The sequence below is a fragment of the Verticillium dahliae genome, genomic scaffold, assembly GCF_000150675.1.
Source record: "Verticillium dahliae VdLs.17 supercont1.18 genomic scaffold, whole genome shotgun sequence".
Taxonomy (NCBI): Eukaryota; Fungi; Ascomycota; class Sordariomycetes; order Glomerellales; family Plectosphaerellaceae; genus Verticillium; species Verticillium dahliae.
This window is the reverse complement of record NW_009276923.1, coordinates 291,701-304,233: the sequence shown is the minus strand read 5'-3', so window position 1 is coordinate 304,233 and position 12,533 is coordinate 291,701. Positions and strand designations below refer to the sequence as shown.

General features: G+C 58.9%; 5 protein-coding genes across 5 annotated transcripts in view; 3 read left to right on the top strand and 2 right to left on the bottom strand.

The window, feature by feature from the left end:
* Nucleotides 1-2,459, top strand: part of VDAG_07883 (TPR repeat protein) — a gene marked incomplete at its 5' end in the record, with an annotated part of 3,106 nt that extends 647 nt beyond the window's left edge. The window contains 3 exons of the mRNA XM_009652649.1: nt 66-175; nt 310-860; nt 1,471-2,459. Coding sequence (XP_009650944.1) covers nt 66-175; nt 310-860; nt 1,471-2,407 — 1,598 coding nt within the window. The 3' untranslated portion in view covers nt 2,408-2,459. The remainder of the gene's footprint in view (nt 1-65; nt 176-309; nt 861-1,470) is intronic.
* A 1,654-nt stretch (nt 2,460-4,113) lies between these two features.
* VDAG_07882 (uncharacterized protein) lies at nt 4,114-5,429 on the top strand (the record flags this gene model as incomplete). The annotated part of the gene is made up of 2 exons (XM_009652648.1): nt 4,114-5,198; nt 5,306-5,429. The coding sequence occupies 2 exons, from the start codon at nt 4,114-4,116 to the stop codon at nt 5,427-5,429; spliced, it is 1,209 nt and encodes a 402-aa protein (XP_009650943.1).
* Nucleotides 5,430-7,033: 1,604 nt separating this feature from the next.
* VDAG_07881 (pectinesterase) lies at nt 7,034-8,110 on the top strand (the record flags this gene model as incomplete). The annotated part of the gene is made up of 2 exons (XM_009652647.1): nt 7,034-7,162; nt 7,241-8,110. The coding sequence occupies 2 exons, from the start codon at nt 7,034-7,036 to the stop codon at nt 8,108-8,110; spliced, it is 999 nt and encodes a 332-aa protein (XP_009650942.1).
* Nucleotides 8,111-8,360: 250 nt separating this feature from the next.
* Nucleotides 8,361-10,098, bottom strand: VDAG_07880 (general amino acid permease AGP3; the record flags this gene model as incomplete). The annotated part of the gene is made up of 3 exons (XM_009652646.1): nt 8,361-8,403; nt 8,484-9,436; nt 9,487-10,098. The coding sequence occupies 3 exons, from the start codon at nt 10,096-10,098 to the stop codon at nt 8,361-8,363; spliced, it is 1,608 nt and encodes a 535-aa protein (XP_009650941.1).
* A 1,510-nt stretch (nt 10,099-11,608) lies between these two features.
* VDAG_07879 (uncharacterized protein) lies at nt 11,609-12,175 on the bottom strand (the record flags this gene model as incomplete). The annotated part of the gene is made up of 1 exon (XM_009652645.1): nt 11,609-12,175. The coding sequence occupies one exon, from the start codon at nt 12,173-12,175 to the stop codon at nt 11,609-11,611; it is 567 nt and encodes a 188-aa protein (XP_009650940.1).
* Nucleotides 12,176-12,533: the final 358 nt, after the last annotated feature.

The window sequence follows — 12,533 nt, the reverse complement described above, 5'->3', positions numbered from 1 at the left end:
TGCTATGCATCTCTCTCCATTGGCTTGATCTTTACAAGCGCTGTAACAACTTATGATACGTCTAGGACTCAATCATGACCGTCCCCTAGTCCGGGACGATCCCACGATCAGCCTCCCTATTGGTCCGTCTGTTCCATTCAACCTAGCCCAGGAGCCCGATCTCTTCTCGTCGTCTGTCGCTACCCCAACTCACCCCGCTCCCTCCCGACTCACCTCAAATGACAACCTACCCTCATGTCTTACAGGATTTTCTTGGATCTCTTGCCGATACATCCTTTTCCCATAGGAGCGGCTACGGTCACACTTTAGGCGGCCCGCGACCACGAGTCGGCCCGCGCCGACGCCGAGGCGGCCGTCGCCCTCGACGCAAAGTACACCAAGGCGTGGTCCCGCCTCGGCCTCGCCCGCTTCGCCCTCGGCGACGCGCGCGGCGCCATGGAAGCCTATCAGAAAGGCATCGACGCCGAGGGCAACGGCGGCAGCGACGCCATGCGCAAGGGCTTCGAGACGGCCAAGCGCCGCGTCGACGAGCTCGAGGCCGAGGGCTCCGAGAACGCCAGGAGTCCCACGGCCAGCCCCGGCCCTGGCGCTGGCGCCGGCGCCGGCGGCATGCCTGACCTCGGCAGCCTTGCCAGCATGCTCGGCGGTGGCGGTGGCGGCGCCGGCGGCATGCCCGACTTTAGCCAGATCATGAACAACCCCATGTTCGCGAGCATGGCGCAGAACCTCATGAGCAACCCCGACATGATGAACAACCTCATGAGCAACCCGAGGCTCCGGGAGATGGCCGACTCGTTCGGCAGCGGTGGCGGCATGCCTGATCTCGGCAGCCTGATGCAGGACCCCAACATTGCTGACATGTGAGTTTTTTTAGAGTTTTTTTTTTTTTTGGGGGGGGGGGGGGGGTGCGGTTTGCGTTGAATCGAGTGCTAACAGTCGCCAGGGCGCGCAACATGATGGGCGGTCAGGGTCCTCCGGGCGCTGGTGGTGCTGGTGGTGCCGGCCGTGGTGCCGGCTCTGGCGGGCAGTGAAAAGGTACTCACTATTGGACGCAGAGAGAGAGAGGGAGGAGCAGGCACAACTAGATACATGATCACGAGCAGGCACGGCCTTCTATTGACGAATGACAAGCAAACATGATATTTCCATGCGTTTCAGTACGCTCACTAATGACTGCAGGAACGATCGTCTCCATCGCGCTCGCCTTCCTCGCCGTCACTGCTCCGTCTGGGAAGGCACCTGTGTCTCGCATACCTGCCCTGTCGGGTGATATATCCCCCCCAAACAGAAGACACCTTGTTCATGGTCTTGTCTCCCCCCTACAGACTCTGCAATCCTTCCCACCCGTCTCACTCTTTTGGACGTAAAGCTGCCGTTCCGCACTATCAGCATCTTCATCGTTGGTCTCATCATCATGGGGGTCATACGAACCTTGCTGGGCCTTGTCCAGTGTTGCCTTCCTCTGAACAGTTATGATGTTGACAGTGCTGAGGACGAACGCCAGCCGCTTCTAGCCCGGGATGGTACCTACATCGTCGTGCTCCATCATGGCCGGATCATTGAACAAGGCAGCCACGAAAAGCTGCTCGCATCCACGGGCAGATACGCCAGTCTCTGGGCCACGAAAGAGCCAGGCAAACAGAACGAGGCTTCTTGCCCCCGCTATTCCGACCGCTCAACGAGCACAGAGCCCAAGGCTATGCTCGAACGCACCATCACGGCATCCCCCATCAAGACGCCTCAACGCCATCGCCGCGAGGGCTCCAAGCTGAACCCGGACGCTCCCGAGTTTACGCCCGGCGCCCTGGCTGCGGCCAGGAGCAACCCCAGCCCCTTCATCAACAGGGTCGAAACGCCCACTCCCGCTCAGCGGACCACTACGCCTCTGCCCGAGAACATTGCACTGCCCCCCAGCGCGGCACCCGTGATACGGGCAGATTTTCGGTTCCCGTTGGTCTCTCCTCGCCGCCGGTTCCAGTCCAAGAGCGAGACGAACGAGTATGGTTCTGACGAGTGTGCGACGCCGCGAAGGGTGTCTGCGCCTTCGCCTAGCCGCACCATGCGGGACGCACCGCGCGAAACAGAAAAGTTGGGGTGTGGCCGAGTGCATGACGATCAAGGGTCCGTGGTCGTCGGAAAGGACAAGCCTGAGAGCCAGCACGTCATCACGATCAATACCATCAAGCCTGCGGCGTCTCCTCCGGCCAAGCCATCGACAAACCATTCTCAGAGCCCCAAAAAGGACGAGGGCACCAATCCTTCTGCCGCTACGCAAAAGGGACACGGCCGTCCCAGGGCCCGATACGGCAGAGGTAGAGGAGGCCGTCGCGGAGGACGGACTGACACAACACGCGGTCCGGTCGAGGGAAGCTCAGCTCTGCCAGTGCCCACAAAGGGCCGTCGGTAGTCAGGAAATCAATGTGCAGGCGGCGCGTTGCGACTAGCTAGTATCGGGATATCAAGAATTAAGCATGCACTATGACTGACACATACATATTTTGGGGGTAGAGGCAAAGGTGGCACAAGAGGCATGGATATTCCGCCACAGACGTAAGGTCGGTAATTGGGGTCTTTTAGTTGACTTAGTATTAGCCACGGGTTTCAATTCAAGTTTGCATTTAGCTCTCTTGCCATGCTCGCGCGTGATATGGCGGACGTCAGACGAAGCCACGCCCCAGACGGAGATTGGCTCCCAGGGCTGGACACGCGACCAAGCATGGGCAGGGTGGGCATCCGGGGCGGACGATCCGGAGCATGTGGAAGCAACCGTTTCAGAGCCTGGGCACGACAGGGCTGTCTCCGCGTTCCTTGATCTGGGCCTGGCTCCATTGCCAGATTACGATGTGGCTGGAGCAGATCGAGATGGCGGCTTGAGAACACGGATGTGTTGTTCTCGTGCAACGAGTTCACGGCCAGTTATTTTTTCCCCCCCTTTGCACTGAGTGAAGCACTGCCCATGCCAACTCGTGGTCGACTGACACAGCCCGTGTCCGCAGCTGGGCTCTCTGCCTTGCGCCGCCTGCGCCGACAGCTTTGGCGGGTCCCAAGCTTGGCGGATTAAGAATAGGAATTTTGGCCCTGTGGCTGGGGCGCTTTCTGGTCTTGGTCTCGGGGGAAGGATGCAGTGGTTTGTGTCTCTGCTGGGCTCCGATCCGGGACTCGGCTGTGTGGGCCAAGAGACCTGCTGGGGTCGGTTTGCCAAGGTGCCCGGGGTGGGCTGGGGCGGCGCTGGGAGGAACATGACGTCCTTGGCCTTGTCCCAGGGCCACTGCCGCCTAACCTTCCGCGGCCGTAGCCTGTGGTCGGCGGCCTGGGAGTGGGCTGTAGGGCTCCGAAAGCTCCCTCGGGCAAGAGCCTACCTACCTAGCTTGCTAGCTTGGATACCTAAGGTAAGGTAGGTAGGGGCGGGCGGCACCTGGCTGTGCTGGCACCAACCACAGCACACCACAGTACGAAAGAGTGAGGGAAGGAAGGAAAGGTGGGGGGGTCATGTCAGGGCATCGCCAGCTTCCAAGACGATTTTCCCATTCCTTGCATCGAACCACGTTACATCCCCCCCTCCCGCCCAGACACACACACACACACACTCATCACTGCTGCCATGGTCTGAGGATCACACAGCACCGCCTGGGCTACCTTGGCTACCAAGGTACGGTACCTTGGCTAACTCGTCTCGCCAGCCGCTGCCGTTTTTGCTGCCGTCTGGGCAAACCACCATTCTGTTGGTTATCAGCCCTTCCGACCGCTAGGCTTCCGGGCCATGCCTCTGGCCCCCCCTTCCCTCATCTCATTGATGGTCACGCCCTGCCGCTTGCTGGCAGGGCATCGTGCCCACGTCCACGGCATGACGTCTTGGCCTCTGGCGACACGCCCTGTTAGCCATCGCAAATGAGCTCTACGTGACGGGAGCCCAGCCCCGTACCAAGCAGCTTTCCCAGACGTCTTTGTCAGACGCCGCCGTATTGTCTATTGTTCGCTGACATGGATGGCTTCTGCTTATGAGGCGTTGTCCCGCTGCTGGGTGCCTCGCTGGCGATCCCCGTTCTGTCTCCTTCTCTTTCCTCTTCCTCATCTTCTGCTTCCCCCGTACGCATGACGATACCTACCGCAGACATGGAGAAAGGAAAACGCACGTGGAGTCCAGCTGGTCGTAGGGCGGCACGCCGGCTGCCATTGAGACTCGTCAACCGTATCCTCGTCATCACGGCCATCGTTGGCCTCTTTCACCTCGGCGACCTCCACGTCACGTTCCGAAGTGCCATCCAGGCCAAATACAGCCCCACCCAATTTTCATCTCTGACCTCGGACGAAGAGGTCCTCCTCGCGCGCCAGGGCTGGCAAGCAGAAGCCGTCGAGAACACCGACAGGGCCAGGTTTCTCTCGAATCGACCGCGCTGGAAACACCTGGGAGGCGGCCATGAAGGCGACGTCTACCTCTTCAACAACTCCATCATCAAGATCTTCAACGAAGGCAACAGCCCCTTACGCAACTGCGTTCCCGGGGCACAGCAGACGCGCTGGCCCACAGAGATCCCTGCCACCCTGCTGCTTGGCGGCCACGGTGGCTTGGACCGTGAGAGCCTCAGCATACACGAAGAAGAGAGCGATCCCTTCAGCAGCATGTTCGTCCCCGTTCAGGACTACTTTCTCACCTCGCCCCGCGATCACGAACCCCCCAAGTGGCATCTTGTCACCCCCTTTTTGCGGGCTGGCACCGCCGAGAAGCTCGCCCACGACCTGAGCACGGCCCCGGAGCCCTTTGATCATCTAGAAATCGACCGCACATACCGTCCGGCCTTCAACGCTCTGCTCTCGGCCTTGGCGCACATGCACACTGCCCACAACCTGTGTCACGACGACGTCAAGCTCGACAATATTTTCATCGCCTCGAGAACAGATTCCACACGCTGGGTCTTTGCCGACCTGGGCAATGCCCGTCAGCCGGATCATCCGTACCATGCTTCGGCTTTGTGGACAGCAGATACGGATCAGCACAGAGACTGTCGGATCAACGATGCCGTGCGTCTTACCAAGTCGTATCTGCAGTTTGTGCGCGGTGCCGCCGCTGACCGCGCTGCTTTCGACGAAGCCTTCTTTCGGGGCGAGGCGCCCCTCAGCAGGCTCTATTGGAGCGTCGTCGGGGAGCCACCGGCGAAGGCGGCCGTGGGCGTTCGGGAGAGGTCGGTCATGTACGCGCCGTACGTGGACGGCTGGGAGGCGCCAGGGGCTGCTTTGCGGCTGCCCGAGTCGGCGAGGCCTCCTGCAGGCGCATTCAGGAGAGTTTTGGGGTTTTTACTCGGCGCAGAGAACGCGGCGGCCGTGGAGGTCTCACGGACGCTTCGGATCGGAGCAAAAGAGAGGCTGGGACGCGTGTTCGGGATGACGGGGCTCTTGGGGGTTCCAAAATCTGGGTGCGCTTGAAGGGGTGATTACACGATGTTACGGCCGACACATGATACCCTTTTTTTGTATGTATGGATGGATCTGAGTGCAACGCTCCTAGGTAGCATGCCCGGGTGACCGAAAACCTGGGTAGAGTTGATTCTCTTGCACTCATGTTTACTCGTTATGAAAGTGACAATATGAGATCAGGATCATGAGCGATCTGCATTTTAAGCTTTGCTGATCCCTTGGGTCGCGTGTGCAGGTCGTATTTCTCCATCGCGTACAGTGACATTGTGGTTTGAATCTGGTACTGACGTCTCTAGCAAATCCTCCGAGGTGGCCCGATTGATACTTTTTTTCTTTAAAGTTGTCGCCGTCGTTTCAAGGACTTGGCAACTCGAGGTGATAGACAGACGTTGTGGATTATGCGCAGAAGTGCGTGAGGTGGAATGCCGTTACTTCCGTCCTCACATGCGCGACCCCATACCCTCTGTTGACAACGTCGTGAACGCGCAAGCATACACAAGGATTCAGGCTTAAAAATAGACGGAGATCGTTCGGCTTGGGATTCGTCATATGGCGTGCACATGGTCAAGGAAGACTTCCCGCGCTGGACATGGACACCGGCAGAGCAGGATACGAACCCCCATCCGTGAAAGGCGGCCGTCACGGGATGAACCGCGCCCTAAGGTTTCACGTTCTGTGTACTTGCCACACGTGAGATGTCAATCTTGCGCCTCGCAAACCTTAACCTGGGGCCAAAAGCACGCGCAGGAAGGTTTGGGTGTTCGGCTGTGTTCAGATGACAGCATCTCCTAGCGTGACAGCGACCTAGCAAGGGGGGACAGATGAAGCCGCACTCTAAATCCGCCAAACCCAGGTATTGTCCAGAAAGACTCCTAGCTTCGGAACCCTTTCAACACCTCGTATCTTATTCACATGCTCTAAAATTCTACCTGCTAAATAATCGGCGATATTGTTAAAGGCGAATCTATTTTTATCAGTTTCGAGCTGATATAAAGTATAGTAGAACGGTTTAAAGTCAGGTCGCCTCTAAGGAGTGCGGCTATTTTTGTTCCCCCCTTGCCTGGCTCTGCCCGGCTATCACGGCACTTGCCAGTCGGGGCCCGGCAGCCCGGCGAACCCGGCCGCTGACCTGGTAGTCCGATCCGCGAACCTCCGCGATATACCTCCACTCGCAGACGAAGTGCCAGGGGCCGGGGTCCCGGCGGGGCCAGGACGGAGGGGCCATAATCGGCAACTTTCGTGTACTCCGGAGCAGCGGTACGTGTACCAAGTATGTGGACGGGATTACTTCGCCGCCCCATTCCATCCATGCGTAGATCAAGTGACGGACTGCGGGGGCGGCAGTCCAAGGGAAGAAAGGGCGGTGATGGTTTCTGGGAGTAGCGGGACGGTTGACGGGCAATTTTGCGCCCACTGGGTCTGTTTTGCCTTTGCGCTGTTCCGTTCGGCAGGGAGGCATGTCGTGATGTGCATGCCAATACGCCGAGCTCCCAGGGTAAGGTAAGATGATTCCGAGTGCGAGGACCAGGTATATAAAGGAGGGAGCAGACAGGAGTTCATTGACGCCCTCGTGTACGTGATAGTGCTTCACGGTACCGAATCACCTGACTATCTTCGCATCATGAGATTCCAGAACGCCCTCGCTCGGGTCGCGACCCTCGCCCTCGCGGGCCTCGCTGCCGCAGAGAAGCGCCAGACCCCTCCCAACGGCGCCATCGTCGTGGCACTCTCTGGCGGCGACTTCACCACGGTACGTAGCCGCAGCCCAGCCGAGCCTCGCAGACAGCAGTCTTGCCTGGACGACGGCCATGCTAACGCGAACCAACAGCTCCAAGACGCCGTCGACTCGATCAAGTCGTCCAAGACGCCGTCGACCATCTTCATCCAGCCCGGCACCTACACGGGGCAGACCAAAATCCCGAAGCTCGCGGCGGCGCTGACGATCCAGGGCTCGACGCCCGACCACCTCGACTACGCCCAAAACACGGTGGTGCTGACCAACGCGCTCTCGGCCGTCGAGGCCGGCGGCAACGACCAGTCGGCGACGCTGAGCGCCAAGGCGCGCGACCTGAGCGTCTACAACGTCAAGATCGACAACACGTTCCCCGTCGGCAAGCCGGGCAGCCAGTCGCAGGCGCTGGCGCTGTCGGCCAACGGCGAGCGGCAGGGCTACTACGGCGTGCAGCTGACGAGCTACCAGGACACGCTGTACGTCAACAAGCCGGGCCTCGTCTTCAAGGACAGCTACATCGAGGGCGCCATCGACTTCATCTTTGGCAACAACGGCAACGTCTGGATCGAGGGCTGCGACATTGCCGTCGCCGGCAAGGGCTGGGTCACGGCCAGCGGGCGGTCCACGGACGACAGCAACTGGTACGTCCTCAACCGGGCCAACATCACGGCCAAGAGCGGCGCCAGCGTCGCCACCGGCGCCAGCCTGCTCGGCCGCCCGTGGAAGCAGTACGCCCGCGTTGTCGTGCAGAACTCGGCCCTCGGCAGCGTCATCGGCCCTGCCGGCTGGTCCACCTGGGGGAGCAACCCCGTCACCAATGTCTTCTTCGCCGAGTCGGGTAACCAGGGCGACGGCGCCAAGGGCACGAGGGTCACCTGGGCCAAACCGCTGGACACGCCAAAGAAGATTGACGACATCATGCCGGACTGGAAGTCGTGGGTTGACCAGGACTACTGGAAAGCTTGAGCGTCGTGGTTCTCTGTACATAGTCATGGTTCTACACCGTCCATTGCACAGCACATAGTTGCATGCGTAGTCCTCCCAGAGAGAAAACAAGTCAAATTTCGCAAGTGTGCTTGATATTCTCAAGTGTCCAGTCCACAACATAGAGAAGACGACGGTAAAGCACCGCAAGTCACAGGGGTATATCCGTCTCGTTTGTTACACGCTCTTCCACACCCGCCTCCACAGAGGGGGCTTCACTCCTTCTTCCCCCTCAGCCTCTCTCTCCCTCGTGGGCTCGAGATCGCGCCTCCTGCCTGACATGAGATCAATGTCCTCGAGGCGCCAGTATGTCGTCTTGTTCCACCACTTGTATCCAAAGTAAATGATGGCAAACAGCGGCAGCAGAATATATGCATCGACAAAGCCACCGGCATCAAACGGCGACAGATTCGTCCAGCCCTGCACGAGAGCCAGGAACATGTTGGCGCCGAGCCCAAAGTATGCGTTGTACGGGTACAGCAGCGACTTGAACGGCAGGTCGGCCTCGTTCAGGTTCTGTGCCTTCCAGGCCTGGCGGAAGCGAATATGCACAAACGAGATGGAGCCCCAGACGAGAAACGTCGACACGCCGCTGAGGTTGACAATGTAACCGTACGCCTTGCCGGCACCGGTGCTGTTGTTCATCATGGACAGGGCGCCACAGAGGTTAGTGAAGAGAATAGCCGGGATGGGAACACCGCGCTTGTTGGTCCAGCCGAGGATCTTGGGCGCTTTGCCGTCCTGACCCATGTAGAGCAGCGTGCGCGAGCCGATGTAGATGGAAGCGTTACAGGCGCTCAAGCAAGTGACGCAGATGAAGGCATTGATCAGGTGCACGCCACCCTGCCAGCCAGCGTTCTGAATGGCGACCGTCATTGGGCTCTGCAGGGCCTTGGCATTGGCGTTGACGAGCATGTCCGAGTTGGCGGGGCAGGTGAGGCCAAAAAAGATAGCCGAGCCCATGTAGATGAAGATGATGCGCCAGAAGACCTGGCGAATGGCGAGGGGCACGGCACGGCCAGGGTTCTTGGTCTCTGTGGCGGCCACGGCAACAGATTCAACGCCGGCGTAGAACGTCGAGCAGAAGACGAAAACAGTAGCCATGCCTCGGAAGCCATTATTGTTCCATGGGCCGGGGTCGACCCAGTAGCGGTTGCCGAGGGCCTCCTGACCGGGGATTCCTCCGGAGACGTAGACGAGCGAGAAGAAGAAGTAAGCGACAAGGCCGACGAGCTTCAGCAGGGCGAGCCAGAACTCGGATTCGCCGAAGGATTCAACACCAAGCAGTTGAAAGCCGGTAAAGGCAAACTGGCCGGGTTAGTAAGACTGGTAGCGGTTGTGTTGACGGCTTTACGCACCCAGAACAGTAGGAAGTATCCCCAAAGAGGCACCTTGTCGCTCCAATAGACAAAGATGCTACACAGCGCATTGTACTCGTTGGCGAGCACGCAGAACCAGATGATGTAGTAGTTCCAGCCGATCGCGACACCAAAAGCCTTGTCGACAAAGCGATCGCCCAGGGCCGTGAAGGCGCCGCCTGAGGGGTACAAGGTCGTCATCTCGCCGAGACTCTGCATGATGCTGAAGGCCACGATGCCAATGACGCCAAAGCCAATGATCAGCGAAGCAGGACCACCGTTGGCGAGAGCACCGCCTGAACCGACGAGAAGGCCAGGCCCGATGATGCCAGCAAGGGCCATCATGCTGAGGTGGCGCGTCTTCAACCCGCGCTTGACGCCAGACTTGGGGTCGATGGCGTTGAAGTCATCGGAGCTGCTGTCTGTCTTGTCGGGGTGCGACTCGAGGGTGTGGTCTTCGACGGTAGGCGAAATGCCGTGGCCGTGACGGGCGCGTTCCTGTTCGGAAACGCCAAGGGCGGCGGCGGCGACGGCCGGGCCATCAGAAGCCGGCAGCGGCGTCGGGTGGTCATGCTGGACATGGTAGTCCTTGCCGTCGTCATGGTGGGCCATGCTGGGCGATTGTCTCACGAAGCAGTCGTGGGGGAATCAGTTAGGAATGCAAGAACAAGGCTTGCGAGGGAAAGAGGAGGAGAAGAAAAGCTCGCAGACAGGGTGATCAGCAGTGAAGAAGGGACCCTGATTTTTAAATGTTGTCGAGCTAGAATCTCGGTGCGAATGCGGCCTGGGCTGGCTGGCCCCGCGTCTTCGTCGGTACTTGGCGAGCCAGGGAGCCCTAGGAGCCCAGGTCGAGATCTTCTCCCACCGTTCCCCCTTCCTAGTGCAGGGCAGAGGCTGCAACACCCGCCCACCGAAGCCGGCGCTACGGCTGACTAGCCGCGTGAATTCTGGAGACAGTTCAGAGACGCTGTCCCTGCCGTGTCTGGATGGGTGGTGTCTGAGATGTCGAGTGGAGATGTAGCTGGGGGTCAAGCTCAATCCCAAGCGTAGAGCAAAACGCTGGGTGGCGATGGCGTGCTCAGGAATGTGCATCCCAGGCTAGTAAGGTTCGGATCGCGTCATGAGCGATGGCCGCGGGAGGCCCGAGTTCATTGGGTGTTGCCGGGACCCAGACCGGCGCCACGGTCAAGGACATGCAGATTCGGCTTGTCTCCTGCATCTTCTGCTCGCGTGGGGAGACCTAGCCAGGCAACGCTGAGGCCTGTTCCCGCGTGGGGTTTTGGTGACAAAGCGGGCTCGTGGCGTCGACACGGAGGGCCCTGTGAGCCGACAAAACGTGCCTTGTGTGCTGAACGCAAGACTGTTGATGGGTTTGGTCGTTACCGTATGGCAGGTCTGTGGTTGGGGGTGCCATCGTGCCGGGATCCAGGGCTGAAGTTGGCTTGAATTTGCCATAACGCCAGCCTCTGACGCGGGCAAGCTAGCAGTGTGCTGCTGAGCGTTTGACGTCTGTTGCTGTGCAGATGGTAACCCCAGAGCCTCTCTCCCTTGTTGGTCAAGTGCGGGGATGGATCGAAGCTGTGTATAGCGCTAAGTCGTGACCGCCTGGCATGGCATCAAAATTGGTCATTGGGTCGTGGGGTATCATTTCGAGGCGTCAACATTGACGGCCACAAAACGCCATGATGTTCAGGCGCAGGCCGGATTCGGCTTCGATGAAAGCAATGAGCTTGTGATGGTGTTGAAGGATGGATTGGAATGTAGAGACCCGGAGAGGGAAGGGACATGGTACAGTGGCTGGTGGCTGGTGGCTGGCAACGGATGGCTGAAAGGTAGATAAGGCTGATGGCGATTAACACAAAAAATGGCCAGTGCACAGAAGCTTGCCAGGTTTTGCCAGCTGGCCCATCGCCGACCAGCCAGATCCACCTGCTCCGGGCAGCCGGCCGATCAAGTGTGGTACACGAGCCGGCCCCCGCTTCCGGAGGTGGTCTTCCATAACGCGGACCATATCCAGGTGATTGTGGTGAAGAGTGTTGAGCTTGTGACTGTATTAAATTACCTGCAAACCTTTATGGACGAACACAACTTCTCTTTCTAAGAATCGCAAACCTCACCAATGCTAAGACGCCTCTCGCCCGGATCGATAACTGGGGGGCGCGCCAGTGCTCCTTCGTTCCAGCTCCACCCCATCAGCACCCAATTGTCCCTGCTCTAGCTTCGCATGATCCTGTTCTATCCTCCTCCTCATCTTGCGTGTTCCGCAGCACCAGATTGTGCTCAACAGCCCCGTGACGATCCACAGAAGCATGTTGACGAGGTTGAGCCAGACGGCTACCTTCATCCTGCCTGACGCCGGCGGGAGCCCTTCCTGTTTGTATTGCCCTGCAAGATAGAGTGTTCCGAAAACACCAGTGATGGCCGCCCAGAAAACAGCAACCACCCAGTCCCAGACGCACCAGCCGTAGCGCGTCACCGTGATGAAGAGATGCAGGACCACCGTCACCATGGAGAGCACGGCGGCCACGATGGCGAAGATCCACTGTGAGGTGCAAGTCGAGGGATCGTCTCGCGTGTCGATGCCGTAAAGAATGGCGATGACGAGTGCGAGAAGGAATTGCAAGGTACGGAGGATGGTGCGGGCGATCAGGCCGCCGGCGCCGCCTTTGTGCCAGTAGCCATCGTGCATTCTGCGTCCGCCTTGGTGTTTGCGCAGTCGATACTCGCGAATATGTTGATGTGTATTCTTCGCTGGGCTGTTCTGATCTAAAAGCGACAAACTGTGTTCGATGTGCGTTTGCGGCTGTTGGATCAGAGTTTGGGGCTTAAAGAATTGGGAAGCCTTCGAAAGTGTTCAGTTCGGATGCAAGTGATGGAGATGAATCCAAGATCAATCCTGAGAATGGAGTCGAAAAACAAAAACTGCCGAACCACAACAGGGGACCTCCTCTTTTACATATTCTTAGGAACCCTGTCTCAGACGGCATTGCCGATGCCCATGTCGATCACCTCCGACCAGATTCCGTACCCATTCTTTTGGCCTTTGT